Genomic DNA, 15,078 nt, shown 5'->3' on the forward strand with positions numbered 1-15,078 from the left:
GCCAACCGTAGGCCTTGCACGGCATTTTGCCATGCGAGGCATGTGGCTGCCCGCAGGGAAACTGGGTGTGTGGTCCCCTCCCAGTTTCTTAGAAGGCCACCGGGGCTCCCATCTCCCAGGGCGAGCATTCATTAAAAGGAGAGGAAGGAATACAGATCCCATCCCGAATCCTTTACAGGCCTTTGGACTCCGTCCCCTAGGGCCATTTCACTTTTCTAAGAGAAGGAACACACACCATCCCCCTTTGCTCCCACCCAAAGCATTTACAGGCCTTGGAGACCCCATTCCCTGGGGCCACCATTCATCAAAAGGGAAAGCTGGTGCTCAGCCCCTTCCCTAAGGCTGGCCGCAGAGCAGAAGCAATCTCATTTTCCCTTCCCCAACAGCACAGCCAGGGAAAGAAATGTCTGCTCCTACCCTGTGGGAGCATTTTTGCTGCTCCCACTTGGATGGACCAGACAAGTTTTCCTTGCCTACGCTCTTGTGGGTAGGTGATCTGTGTCCCAGGAGTGGGCTGCCCAGTACACATTCTAGGGGGCCAGCCCTGGGGATGAAGCCCCCAGGACCTTAGGAGGCTCGGGGAGGTGAACTGCATGCACCCTCTTCTTTCATAATAATTCTGGGTCCCAGGGGATGTGATCACCGGGACGGTAATAGGGTCTTGGGAGGGGGAGTGCCCGCTTGCATGCCTGCCTCCCATTTCATAATAATGCTTGGTTGCAGGAGATTGGGTCATCAGGGCCGTAATCGGCTTGGGGAGGTGGGCCTCACACCCCCTCCCCTTTCATAATAATGCTAGGCCATGGGGATGGGGTTGTCGGGGCCTTAATTTGGTCAGGAGGGGGTCCCCATGCACAACCCCATTCCCAGCAGTTCATCCTTTTTTGCAGTATTGTGCTCCAGTAAATGCTGTTGAAAATACGTAAGGATTTTGCGTTTTGAGACCTCCCGCTTTTTCTTGCACTTTGCTTGCTGGATCACCCTGAAACTTTCCAGGAAGGACCTAAGCAAAACTTGAGCACTTTTTGGGAAATTTTCGTGAAGTTTTGCCAAAGTTATTAGAAAAAATGGCATTTCCTAACCATTCTAACTATATAACTATCCAGTGGCAACCGTCATATACGTATACAATGCTGATATATTTTTGATTCATGACAACATCCATTGCATGTTCACATTTTTCTTGAAATTTGCATTGTTTTTTTCAGGTTCCTCTGAGAGACTACTTTCTGGCAACAGCGAAGAGGATCATAATACAAATTTAAAGAAATGGAGTGCCTTTAATAAGTCACCAGTGGAATCACTAACATCCGAGGTACTTAATTCATAAAAGAAATCAATTAAATTGAAATGTTATACCTTTAGTAATGTGCTTGAATACTTATACATAACATTTCCACTCCAAGCAGATTTCAAGAGGCTCCTTAACAACCATATTGCCAACCCATCAACCACAGGATAAATCAGATACAAGGTCAGATGATTTATTATGACATTCAGTATTTTAAAAGTATTCAAAACAAAAATGAGTATATTATAGCCTAAGGAATAAAACAAATGTTATTAATAGGTAGTCATCAAACAAATCTTTTAGAAAGTATATTAAGAATATTGTAAAATTGTAGAGCACTCCATCTTTTAATTGTTTAAGTTGATACAAATAAGGGTAATGTGTTCTGGAATACAAATATGCAACACTGTCTGAGTGCATGAATGTCACACGTATGATGTATTATTTTGAGATACTATAAAAGACAATTGCCAGATTGCCATATAGATTTTGTAGGCATTCGTGTCAACTCGGGCCATGGTATTTATAGAGACATATACAAACAAGAAGTATCCTTAGGGTGGTGGAATGCTGAAACACAAATATATTGTTGCATTGGCTTAGTACCAGGTTTTAGCTGTTAGTCTTTCACTTACTAGGTTCCTGAATAGAGAACTGTCATGTGATTTATAAAAAACAAAGGATGAACGATTGAACATTTTAAACTTTGTTGCAGGGGAAGTATGTACACTGTGGAAGCTGTGGCGGCTGTAGCTGAGTGCAGCATGACTGTCAGAGGAGCAATTTGGCAGTGTTTGAGAGAGTTAACTGTCAACCACTTTGACAAAAGTCCCTGGATAAACAGCACAATAGGCTGCAGAAAATCAGTGGTACTCCTGGGCAATAACTTGCCTACTGTACAACTTTCTCCCTCTAACATACTGATTGAGGTTGACTGTGCTTTGTGTGGTAAAGTAGAGATGCCTCCCAGGCACATTATTTGTACTTTAGCATATACCACAAGCCTGAATACTCATGAATATAATGTATTTCTCTATTGAGTGCAGTTATGTATGACCCTAATTATAAACAGATGACTCTGGGGCTCACTACTGTAGGAGGTTCTTATTCTATGAAATTGGCAGTATGCCACTTTATGCTTTTGCATTTTACTGTTCTCCATCTGGGGTCACTCTTTTGTATGAGTGGCGAGGCTAGCCATGGTGCAGTGTATTAACCAGAATAGTTATAATTTACTAGAAGAACTTGAGCCATCACCCAATTTACAACAATTGTTCCTCATAGGCTGTCTTCTGCTTCCCTGCTTTGCTTTGCCATTACGGTAGCAGGCTAACCTTAAGTAAAACAGTTTCATCCTGTCTCATGTTAAACAATCTAGACCAGTTTGAGGGGTCGGATACCTCTTAAGAAAAGTAGTAACTACAGTTACTTTTCTGCAATTTGGCATTTGCTAGGGAATTGTAAGTTAGTGTTTAGAGAATGTGGGTAAGATGTTTTGTATTGATGTAGCCCTTCACAATGAATGTAATGAATCAGTCCTCCTGGCTTTTCTACAAACTTTCCTTGATTAGCTTGGCTTTAAATTTAAGGACAGAGACATACAATGTATTGAAGATGACATGACTTCTCATGTTTGAGAATCCCTCTAAAAGCCTTGTAGTTTTCAAGTTCAATTTCCACCAGCCCTAACTCAGGCCCTCATTACTACCCTGGCGGTCAGTAATAAAGAGGCGGTAACACCGCCAGTAGGCCGGTGGTAAAAATTTGGAATCATGGCCACGGCGGACACCGCCAACACAAACAGCCACTTACACAATACATAGATCGCCACGGCGGTAGCAACAAACACCGCAGCGGTAATCGCCAACAGCCAGGCGGAAGACAATGTACCTCCCACTGCATTACAACACGCCTATCCGCCAGCTCTTCCGGTGCGGTACCAACGCTATCAAAAACTCAGCAGAAACAGTACTCCGAAGGGAAACGACTCACCTCTCGACACTCAAGGAAGAACCACGCCATGGAGTCAGAGCTGCACTTTTTCCCAATGCTGGTGTACCTTCTCATACACCAGGAGTATGAACGCCGGCGAAGACGACCACAGTGAGTACTGCACCTAGCACACAAGGGAGGGGGGAGGAAAAAGAGAGTGACACACACACGGAACACCCCTACCCCCAACACCATACACATAAACAGATGAAACAACATTACATATATCCCGTAGCCCTCAGGAATAACACAAGGACAAAAGGAATTGATTAAATTGAGTGTAATATTATAAATATAGGAAAATATGTTCTTAAAGCAACAAACAGTATGTACAATATATACAAAAGGAGGGACAATGCCCACTCCAAAATGTCCGTGGCCTACTGGGCCAAAACACATAGGCCAAGGCCACACTTGACTCCTGCCTCAATACGGAGAGAACACTGCAGGGGCATCAGGTCGAAAACACACAGGCACCTCAGGGGGACGGGGAATGGGGGGGCACCTCAGCCGGAAGATGGGTCAACACCACTGGCCTGGAGGGGGCTCCATGCCCACTGCTTGGTCCTGGGGAGTGCAAGGCCACAGTCTCTCAAGTGGGTGGTATACCCACTGCTTGGTCCTGGGGAGTGCAAGGCCACAGTCTCTCAAGTGGGTGGTATGCCCACTGCTTGGTCCTGGGGAGTGCAAGGCCACAGTCTCTCTAGTGGGTGGTTTGCCCAGTGCTTGTCCTGGGGAGTGCAAGGCCACAGTCTCTCAAGTGGGTGGTTTGCCCACTGCTTGGTCCTGGGGAGTGCAAGGCCACAGTCTCTCAAGTGGGTGGTTTGCCCACTGCTTGGTCCTGGGGAGTGCAAGGCCACAGTCTCAAGTGTGTGGTATGCCCACTGCTTGGTCCTGAGAAATGCAAAGCCACAGTCTCTCAAGTGGATGCCTTCTTCCACTGGTTCTGGAGGGGGCCTTGTGCCTGGTGTGCTTCATCCTGGCAAGGAAGGGATGAGTGGATGCCTTCTTCCACTGGTTCTGGAGGGGGCCTTGTGCCCAGTGTGCCCCATCCTGGATGGGGCAAGGTCACAGTCTCTCACCTGTGTGTCACACCGACAGGTGTTGCAGGGGCCAGGACGCACTGCAGCCCATTTAGTCACCACTACACACTGTTTGTCGGCGGTGACGGCTGCTCAGTGGATGCCAGTTGTGCTGCAGGTGGCGGTGCTGGCAGTGGTGGTGGTAGAGTCCAGGCCTTCACCTTCAGCCTCAGACGGCTGCCCACTGGGGCTGCTGCTACTGGCAGTGCATGTGGCGGTGCTTGCCATGGTGCAGGTGGCGGTGCTGGCAGTGGTAGCCTCCAGGCCTTCACCTGCAGCCTCGGACGGCTGCCCACTGGGGCTGCTGCTGGCAGTGGTGCTGCTGGCGGCGGTGCATGTGGCGGTGCTGGCCGCGGTGCATGCGTGGTGCTAGCCGCGGTGTATGCGTGGTGCTGGCTGCGGTGTATGCGGCGGTGCTGGCCCCTGTGCAGGTGGCGGTGCTGCCAGTGGTGGTGGTAGCCTCCAGGCCTTCACCTGCAGCCTCAGACGGCTGAAGTGCCATGGCTGGTGCTGTGTGCCCCTTCCTGCCGTTGGCAGATGGTGGTGCCTCCTTGCTTCTGCCAGCAGGTGTCTTTTTCGTGCCCTTGCTGGCTGGTGGTGCATCCTTCCCCTTGCTGGCTGGTGTCCCCTTCTTGCCATTGCCAGGTGGCGGACCCTTCTTGGCCTTGGCAGGTGGTGCTGGCACACTGGCTGGGCTGACGGGTGCCTCCTTGGAGCCTCTACACCTGCCGTTGCTGCAGAAACCACAGTGGCCGTGGACTGGGTGGCTGAGGTGCGGGGCTGGGTTCTGGCCACCCTGTCCCGAAGTGAAGGACATGATGGAGGGAGGAGGGGAGGAGGGGGGAGCGGTAGGGAATTGGTCATCGGTGGCGAGGAAAAGCTTCTTAGGGACACTGGGGTGGGAAGAGGGTGAAGGTTTGGGAGTGGAGGAAGAGGGAGTGGTTGTAGGAGGTGTCAGTCTGCTGTGTTTGGGGGCAGGTGCATGGGCTAGATGCTGTTGTGAGGTGGATGGCTGTTGGGTGTCTGAGTGCTTGCGTTTGTGTACTTTGGGAGGAGGGGGGCACAGACACAGTGGGAGAGGACACAGGGGATGTGTGCATGGATGTGGGGGTGGTGTCTGCCAGTGAGGGGTGGGTAGTGATAGGCGTACTGGTGATGGAGGTTGTGGATGAGGATGTAGTGCATGCAGGTGTGAGTGGAGACGCCCCTGGAAGGGAGGTGGACGACGACGACGAGGGGGACACAGTGGAGGCTGTGGATGTTGGTTTGTTTGCATATGGATGGTGCTTGTGTGAGTGCTTGTGACTTGAAGTGTGGTGCTTGTGTTTGCCTGAGCCCCTTCTGTGTGTTGATTTGGGTGATTGCTGGTCTGAAGGTGTGCTTGGGATAGGCTGGGGTTGAGGGGATTGGGACTGGGTAGAGGAAGCAGGAGGGGGAGGCTGGAGACTGGGACAGTGGCTGCCATCAGTGCGTTGGCCAGAGCCTGGAATGCTCTCTGTTGGGCCGCCACACCAGAGTGAATGCCCTCCAGGTATGCATTTGTTTGTTGCAAATGCCCTACTACACCCTGGATGGCATTCAGTATGGTTGGCTGTCCAACAGAGAGGGATCTCAAGGGGTCAGTAGCCTCCTCACTGAGGGCAGCAGGGCAGGTCCTGAGGTGCCTGGGGCGAAGGAGATGTCCACCCTCCTCGGTGAGCGGGCACGGGAAACACGTGGAGGGGCTGCTGGGAGTGCGGTGCTGGTACGGGGGTGGCGGCTGTACCTGTGGTTGGGGTGGCCATAGAGGTGTCCACCACCGCCAGGGACCTGCCATCGCGGAGGTGTCGCTGTCGGTACTGTCCCCTCCTGTCTCCGATGTGGTGCTCCCCTCCGTCCCATTGGTGCACTCACCGTCGGTGGATTCGGCCTCCAGGCCCATGTGGGACGCAGCTCCCTCCGTCGGTGCCTCTGCTCCTCTGCCAGATGATGCTACACAAGGACAGGGTGACAAAACAAAAAGGGGCGGGGGAGAGACAGAGGATACACTTAGTTAATGTCAGCAACAACACTATCGTTGGCGTACACATCAGGGAACAGCCCTATGCAGTAGGCCATACACTACCAGTTACAATGCTAGTCACCAGCCCATGGGGTACAATGCCTAACTCCATTAGCTGCACACCTGAAACCCACAGGAACCTGCCCAGTAGTAGATGCCCACTAACATTATTGGGGTTGGAGTGCTTCCGAGCTTGCCCATCATTGAACATACCCTGCCATGTTCGCCCTGGCCTAGGATCACCCACAGCCCCCACCCTGGTAATACCTTAACGTGCGCAAAGTCATGATTCAGAATCTGTACTCACCCCCTTGTGGCTGCTGTGATGCCTTCAAGCACCCATCCAACTCCGGATAGGCCACAGCCAGGATGCGGAACATCAGGGGGTGTCAGGGTACGACGGGCACCCCTTCCTCGTTGGGAGGCCAGCCCCAGCTGGGCCTCTGCCGTCTTCCTCCCACCGGTTGCGGCAGTGGGTGCTCTGCCTGTCAAAGACCCCCAGGGTCCACACCTCCTTGGTGATTCACGCCAAATAGCCTTTTTCTGATGGCCGCTGACCTGCAGAAAAAAAACAGCAGAAAAGGTATTAGTCATACCGTCTGGACTGTTATACTCCTGGCCCAACATATCCCCCCATCCCCTTACGCACATACATTGACCACCATACATGCAGCACTCTGCTGAGGACCCCTGAGACACCCCCCTCCTGCCCCCCCCACACACACACACACACATACAAGGATTACACACACAGCAGTCCATACATTCATGGCCCACGCGTCATGCTCACAGTGTACTCACCTGTTTGTCTGGAGGACCATAGAGTAAAGTGTGCTAAGGTAGGACCCCATCGACCAGTCTCTCCAACTCCTCCGAAGTGAAGGCAGGGGCCCTTTCCCCAGACATCCGATGCATTGTCACTTCCAGACACAGGTCACAGCAGCACTTGCAGTGTAGGTCCTCTCCTGTTGAAGGTCAGGTAGCAAGTGAGTGCACAGATAGAAAATGGTGGTCACGTCCGCGGCGCTGTGTACCGTCACCGCCAGCGTACATCGCCATTGCCTCCTGGAACCCATAGGGCCCAATGATAACCAGTGCGGTGTTGCGCAGCAGTCATCGACCGCCGACTGCAACAGCACACAACGCCAGCTGAATTACCTCATTTCCACTTCTTCCTCCTTACAGGTCAGGCAGCCGCCATTTCAGGGGGGCACAGGTCATGGCACCTAACTGGGTCACAGCAGACATTGGCAGATCAACTGACTTACGAGTTCACATACTGTTTCTGTAAAGCAAATATTGCATATGAATGTTGAAATGTGTGTGAATATGACCTTCTGCTCACCGTTTTTCACCCTAGAGTTCAACCACTGAGGATGAATAGGAGATGGAGACATCCCCCCATGTACAGACCCGTGGTGGACCTGGCGGCAATGGAGGACAGGCACATTATCCTGACCTACAGACTTGATAGGGCCACAATCCAAGAACTGTGTGCCCAATTGGAGCCAGACCTGATCTCAACTATTCGCCACCCCACAGGTATCCCCCCTCTAGTGCAGGTCCTGTCAGTGCTCCATTTCCTGGCAAGTGGTTCCTTCCAAGCGACAGTGGCCATGGCATCAGGGATGTCACAGCCTATGTTCACAAACGTGCTGACCAGACTGTTGTCTGCCCTGCTGAAACACATGCGCAGCTACATCGTATTCCCTCAGGTGGAGGATTTGGCCACTGTGAAGGCTGACTATCCTCAACATCATTGGTGCCATTGATGGTACACATATTGCATTTGTCCCCCCTGGAGAAATGAACAAGTGTTCAGAAACAAGTTTTCACTCCCTGAATGTGCAGATGGTGTGTTTGGCGGACCAGTACATCTCCCATGTCAATGCCAAGAGTCCTGACTCTGTGCATGATGCCTATATCCTGAGGAATAGCAGCATCCCATATGTGATGGCTCAACTCCAGAGACACCGGGTGTGGCTAATAGGTGAGCCCATGGTCCCCACCCAGTTGATGTAGGTATATGGGTGTGGGTTTGGCACGAAGGGTGAGTGTGTGGCTAACAGGTATCTCTCAATATTTGCAGGTGACTCTGGTTACCCCAACCTCTCATGGCTACTGACCCCAGTGAGGAATGCCAGGACAAGGGAAGAGGAATGTTACAATGAGGCACATGGGCGAACAAGGAGGATAATTGAGCGAACCTTTGGCCTCCTGAAGGCCAGATTCCGGTGCCTCCATCTGACAGGTGGATCCCTGTACTACTCACCCAAGAAGGTGTGCCAGATCATCGTTGCATGTTGCACAACCTGGCCTGGAGATGCCAGGTACCTTTTCTGCAGGAGGATGAGCCTCGGGATGGTTGTGTGGCAGCTGTGGAGCCTGTGGACGGTGACGAAGAGGAGGCAGAGGAAGAAGATGTGGACAACAGAAGTACACTAATTCAACAGTACTTCCAGTGACACACAGGTAAGAGACTGTAACTTCACCTTCCATTGCAGTTTTGTGTTTGAAATTGAACATGGCAGCCTGAATTCCCTATATCTATGGCCACTTACTGTAACCTTTGGCATCTCTATTTTCAGATCTCTGTGCCCCACTCTGGCTCCTGGTGTGTTTACTGCTGCCCACTACAGGTCATACCTATGTGAATATTACTGTGCATTTGAATTGCAATGTTTACAGTTTGTGAAACTAATACATTTGTCAAACCATTGACTCCATATTTGATTTTGTTCCAAGGGTGTTTATTTTGGTGCTGAGAAGTGGAGGGGGTATTGCAATGGGATGGGTTGCTGATGGAGGAAAGTCCAGGGTAGAGTCCAGTCTATTTGTATCACAGGTGCATTGTCCAAGGGGGCATAGGAAGGGGATCAATGGCAGATCAAGGTGGAAAGGTTGACAGAGTGAGACACAGGAGGACAGTCAGGAGAGTCTTATTTCCTGGCGGGGGTCTTGGCAATGTTCTCTGTCTTCTGCTTGGATCGCAGGGACCGTTTGCATGATGGTTCTCCTTCTTCAGGTGGTGGGGTGCTGGTGGCTTGTTGTGCCTGTGGCGAGGCCTCCTTTCCACTAGCGACGGTGGAGGTGGAGGGCTGTTCTTCGGTGTGGCTAGTGTCAGGGGCCCGTTGGTGTGCCACTGCCTCCCTCATGGTGTTGGCCATGTCTGCCAGCACCCCTGCAATGGTGACCAGGGTAGTGTGGATATCTCTCAGGTCCTCCCTGATCCCCAGGTGCTGTCCCTCCTGCAGCCACTGGGTCAACTGCAACTTGGCCAGTATCTGGCCCGTGGTCTCCTGGGAATGGTGGTATGCTCCCAGGATGTTGGTGAGTGCCTCGTGGAGAGTCGGTTCCCTGGGCTTGTCCTCCCCTTGTTGCACAGCAGTCCTCCCAGCGTCCCTGTTGTCCTGTGCCTTTGTCCCCTGAATGGTGTGCCCACTGCCACTGACCCCAGGTCCCTGATCGTCTTGTGTTTGTGGGGTTGCCTTGGGTCCCTGTAGTGGGGGACACACTGCTGATTGACGTGTCCTGGGGACAGAAGGATGGGCCCGCTGGGTGAGTGCTGTGGTGTCATTTCCTGAGGGGGGAGGCTATGTGGTGGGTTGGGACTCTGTCTGGGTAACTGACTGTCCAGAGGTCCCTGATGGGCCAGGTTGTTTATCGTGATCCAGGCGTGCAGATCTGCTGTCATCACTGTGGGCCTCTTCTGGGGGGGGACTGGATGTGGCTGGCACCTCCTCTCCGGTGACGGTGGGGTCCTGTGGGGATGTAAATGCAGTGTTATTGTATCTGCGTGTTAAAGTTTAGAAAGCATACTGGTTTGTACCGTTCTGCTATCCAGTTCCAAACAGTCATGGGTGAAGTGCTTTCATCGTCAATAGTTGTGAGCCTGTGGACATGTCTTCTGTCTGAGCATTTCCGAACAAGTAGTTCATTGCTGAGCGAGGCGCTGCTCTGTCCACTTTGACGCTTCTAACATACAAGCACTCTAGGGTAACCTTTACAGTTAGAGCGGATTGTGCCATATGCCACAGTGCCCACTTTGAGCAGTTCTTTCAAAAATTGCACTCCTGTGTGGAAATTGTCAACATATAAATGGTGACCTTTGTGAAAAAGTGTTCTGGCAAACTCCCAAACAATTCTTCACTAACTCCAAAACTGGAAAGGCAACAAAGTAGGTCAGTTGCAGAATTCCTGTACAAGCTGAAACTATACACCTATCGAGTGACACTTTCTCACAAAATATATAGCTCAATACCATAACATGCTCTTTTGCTGAGTGTGTATGCCAGAAAAACAAGCGGCCTTTGAAGAGGACAAGAGACTCGTCCATAGATATATCTTGTACCAGAACATTGCTGTCTTGAGAAACAATCAACTATCTGGTACAGGCCAAATCTTGACAAGACATCACAGTCAGGGTGTTCTTGTGGCAGCGTTATAGCATTATCCACAAAATGTAGCATTCTCAGCAGAAGCAAATACTGATCTTTGCTCATGTTTGCTCATAAACTGGTAGTTGGCCTCAAGGGACTAGTAGTCCAGTGTAAAGACAACAATGGCTTCCTTAGCAATCCTATCAAAACCTTTGAACCGCAGAAATACTTCATCTTGTGGAGATTTGTGGAAGCCCATCAGGTAGCTCTGAAGTTTGGCTTTAGTGTGACACTGTTGTTCAGAAAAACCTGTTCTGCTTACAGATTGGTCTGCTCAGAAGTATTGTTCAAAAACACATCATTAATAAAGAGTTGGAAGAAATGAATAGTTAAACATTCTCATTATTACCTTTACAACCTGCAACACAACTAAAAGCAGGCAAAACAGGCTGCAACATGTTAGGGGCAACCCAGGGTTCAGCACTTTCAGTGGAGAGCCTTCAGCCCCTGGCTGCAGTACAGCTTGCTTATGATGCACTACAGGCAGTTCAATGAATGAGGAATTTGTTCTGCACTAATAGTGGATTTATCAGATGATTCAGAAAATTCACTACCAGAATTGTGTACATGGTTCTCTGCCCCAGATGCAGTCAGTACCAAATCCATGTTCAGAGGAAGATTCTAAAACAACCTACTGGGTGGTCAGCCTGTGCAGCCACAATGCTTAAAAATCCCACTTGACAGCACTGACTCAAATTAGAACTCCACAAATTGTGGCTCTATCAAACACTAATTATGGCTATTAAAATGTATAGATCTAAAAAAAATCTCTAAGTACAAAACAGGCAATGAACCTTCTACTACAAATAGATACCAGATACATCTCACTTGCCACAGACAGCTAGAATGAGGACCCTGCACAGCAAACACGAAAGATATCCCACCAGACAGGAAAGAAAAAAGCAGAATTACACACAAGGTGGCACATTATTGATTTTGCACAAACCCAAATGTGAATTTGGAACACAATATAATATAAGCTCAATGTACAGTATTACAACAGTTAAACATTTAAGCAGGACTTGGATACTAATTTGAAGTAAACATCACAAATAATGTTTCTTTATTGAACACAGTCACCTACCTAAACCGCAGATCCAAAACTAAAACCGCAAATAGAAATTTAAACCAAGGAGATCAAAAGCTTCCCCTACAATAAAAAGAAAACAAACATTAAGTTAACAAAAACAAATGATAAGAAATTAAACAGTTAACATGATAAAGCACAAGAAGTCATGTGTAACTAAACATTTTCGAAGCAAGAGAGAAAATAAAGGTAAAAGAAGAAATTACCAATTTGAAAAAAACCCACATGAATAGCATAGGCACAACATGACACCTGAAAAATGCAGTACTTGCCCCCTCTCATCCCACAGCCACAGGTTGGAAGCCTTACTGCTTGAGGCCTACCTTGTTACTCAGTGGGCTGCCCTGATGCTTGATGCTTGCCTTCTTCAGTGGACTGCCTTGCTGCTTGAGGACTCCTCTGATGCGTGACCGAGAGAGAGCCATGTACGTACTCCCACGATTACCAGAGTAACCCCATGGGCTAGATGGCTGACCTCATGTGTGAACTGCAGGGACACAAGAACGCCATAGCAGTAAGTCCTAACCATTCAAGAGCTGCCCCCCAGATCCTAGACTCTTGGAAGTGCTGTTAACGGTGCTGCTACTGTCTAAACCTAAAAGTTGGGACTTGGGAAAATGTTCACCAAAAAGTGCCAGAAGAACCAAAAGAAAATCGAGACCTACCTACCAGCCGATCTGACCAAGGCGCAATGCCAGTCAGCTGGACGTTCCTGTTGCTACTGCTACTTTCTTCTCTGCAGCAGTACATCTTGTTCAGCACTACCTTCGAGCGATGGTATCCAGCCTCGTGGAGCCCTCTTTGGCAACGGCTTACAGCTTTGTCCCACTGAAGGTTTTCGACTACTAGGACACAGCCTGCTGCCTTGCTCTGCTGAACCGTACCTTCTCTTGGACTTTTCTTCAGAATTTCTTCTATGGCTGAAGGTAAGCCAAGACTGGGTCCAATCTGCCTCGTGTATCCCAACTGTGCTCCGTGGCGGTTGACCTTAACTTTTGATTTTGTCTCAGTGTACGGGACCAGATACCAGTGGTTGGGGCTTTGATTTCTTAGGTGCTATTTTTCCCGAAATGTTTAAACATTCATACCTCCTGTTCTACAGATAGGATTTAATTAGTTTGTGTCTCATATTTATTAAACGTTTCTCTATCTTTCTAAATTGGTGTGGGATTTTTCTTGTGTTGTGTTTTCACTTCATTACTGTTTGAGTGTTGCATAAATAATTACTCAGTGCCTCCAAGTTAAGCCTGACTGCCTTTGGGCCAAGCTAGCAGGGAGCTAAGCACAAGTTAATTTAGTGAGTGTGATTTTCCCCCTTTCAAGGACTGTGATTGTTTGAATGGTGTTTTCACCCTAATCAATCAAAACCTCAATTACTTACAGAAAGCATTGCAGTAAGCAATAGCAAAACAAATAAAATAATTTTTCAAAATATAGTGGACTGCAAAAATCCCTCCATTCATTTGCAGGAAAACAAACCAGACGTGCATCCGAAATAAAGGCCTACTCGACTATGCACATTACCCACTAAAGCGTGATAGGGGAAAAAACAACTCCCTGCAGGGGCATAAAGCAAAATAAACATTACCCAGTTCAGGAGAGCGACCTTTGCCCAGGTGGCTGCTCACCTACATGTACAGCAAAAACAGTTCATGGTATATAGTGGATCAGTGTGCCCCCAGGGGGTAGAAACCAGAGTTAATATTGGTGACATTACTGGGGGGAGAAATCCTTGCCCAGAGGCAGCTTCCCCCAAGAACAAACAAGCCCTGGTGGCTAGTGTTTGCATTCCTGCTGCAGTAATGTGGTCCCACATGCGATCATGCAGCGGGAATGCACAGCAGAGTGAAACTGGGAACATGAGAAGCCCTTTCCTTTTCTCTGGTGTGCCTCTTCTACTCCCAGCCCTCGCCCAGAGAGGAAACCTATGTGATGTACGTCCTGGTCAAATATCAGCTCAGTAGTTCAAAAAGCAATCAAAGTAGAACTTCCCATAAAGGATTAAGAAACTCAGTAGCATCTCAGCATGAGTAGCATAGATGTAGGCAGGGTAAAGTGGTAAAGGAATGAGGTAATCTACTCTGGGAACACACATTATTGTAGACCGTATAATGTAAGCTTTTGCAACATGTTGCATCTTCGTTAGTCAGTCAGCCAATCAGCTTTCAGTGCCGTCCTGGAAACAGGATAACTCCTGTGTCTTCTCACCAGGAATACAGTAGTACACAGACAGCAATGTTGAATGAAACATTTTTATCAAATATGGCGTTTAGTTTTACAAACTTTCTCACCATCCATTTTCCTTTAGAGTACAAGCTTCTACATTACCTCACTAGCAGATAGATTGCCTATTCATTATTCTACAGTGTTCTTTGTGGAAGTAGAAATATTTGCAGAGTTAAACAAAACCTTTTAAACAACTGTTATACATTATGAAAAATATGCGTAAGGGAAAGTCAGAAAACTTAACATTTCACATTCTTTAACCAGGTCAGCTTGTGAAAAATGCTGCTTCAGCTATTCAGGCCTAATACGTGTAAATATGACTGCCAACTACATTTATTTGCATTTAAAAGCACTTATTTTCTTCTAAGGTATACATGTTAATTCTCAACATTGAAAACCCTTTTGCTACCTCCCACCTCTGATGGTTATCAGCCACCACACATTTTTCACAGTTGAATCTTCAGAGTTCACTCTCACCTTCAGTTAAGTCTTTTCTTTTTCTCTTTAAGCTCCCAGATTTCTTCAGCCTTTTATACTCTTGATTGATGTGATCACTTACTTCTAATTGCCTTTTTTTCTGTTTGTTCCTCTCTCTGCTCTTTCTCTTTTCAAGATAACATTTAATACCTTAGAAAAATCCAGTAAGATCAGTTAGCATAGGTACTGGTATGGCTTGGATAATTCCTTCTCCAGCTGTTGTAAACCAGTTACTGAATACAGAACCCGCTTTACCTAAACCTTCTAAAACACTAGTGGTTTCTAACGATTCTCATGCAGGTTTCAGATCAGAAATGCCCCACTCCCCTTAACATTCCTCCCAGGCCCTGGCCCACCCCACCACTGGGTCTACGAGGTCAGGGTATCCCTTCTCTGCCCTCTTTATGGTTTCAAGTTTTTTTACATTTTTGTAAAGGTCTGAG

General features: G+C 48.5%; 1 protein-coding gene across 10 annotated transcripts in view; it reads left to right on the forward strand.

Annotated features, from left to right (window-relative positions):
* PPFIBP2 (PPFIA binding protein 2) overlaps positions 1-15,078 on the forward strand; it is a 1,142,047-nt gene that overhangs the window by 978,868 nt on the left and 148,101 nt on the right. For 8 of the 10 annotated variants that reach the window (XM_069223551.1, XM_069223543.1, XM_069223546.1 and 5 more), the window contains 2 exons: positions 1,209-1,315; positions 1,407-1,474. In XM_069223551.1, the coding sequence (XP_069079652.1) occupies positions 1,209-1,315; positions 1,407-1,474 (175 nt within the window). The remainder of the gene's footprint in view (positions 1-1,208; positions 1,316-1,406; positions 1,475-15,078) is intronic. The other 2 variants (XM_069223544.1, XM_069223552.1) reach the window with 1 other exon arrangement.

This window comes from Pleurodeles waltl, chromosome 3_1 (genome assembly GCF_031143425.1).
Source record: "Pleurodeles waltl isolate 20211129_DDA chromosome 3_1, aPleWal1.hap1.20221129, whole genome shotgun sequence".
Classification (NCBI taxonomy): Eukaryota; Metazoa; Chordata; class Amphibia; order Caudata; family Salamandridae; genus Pleurodeles; species Pleurodeles waltl.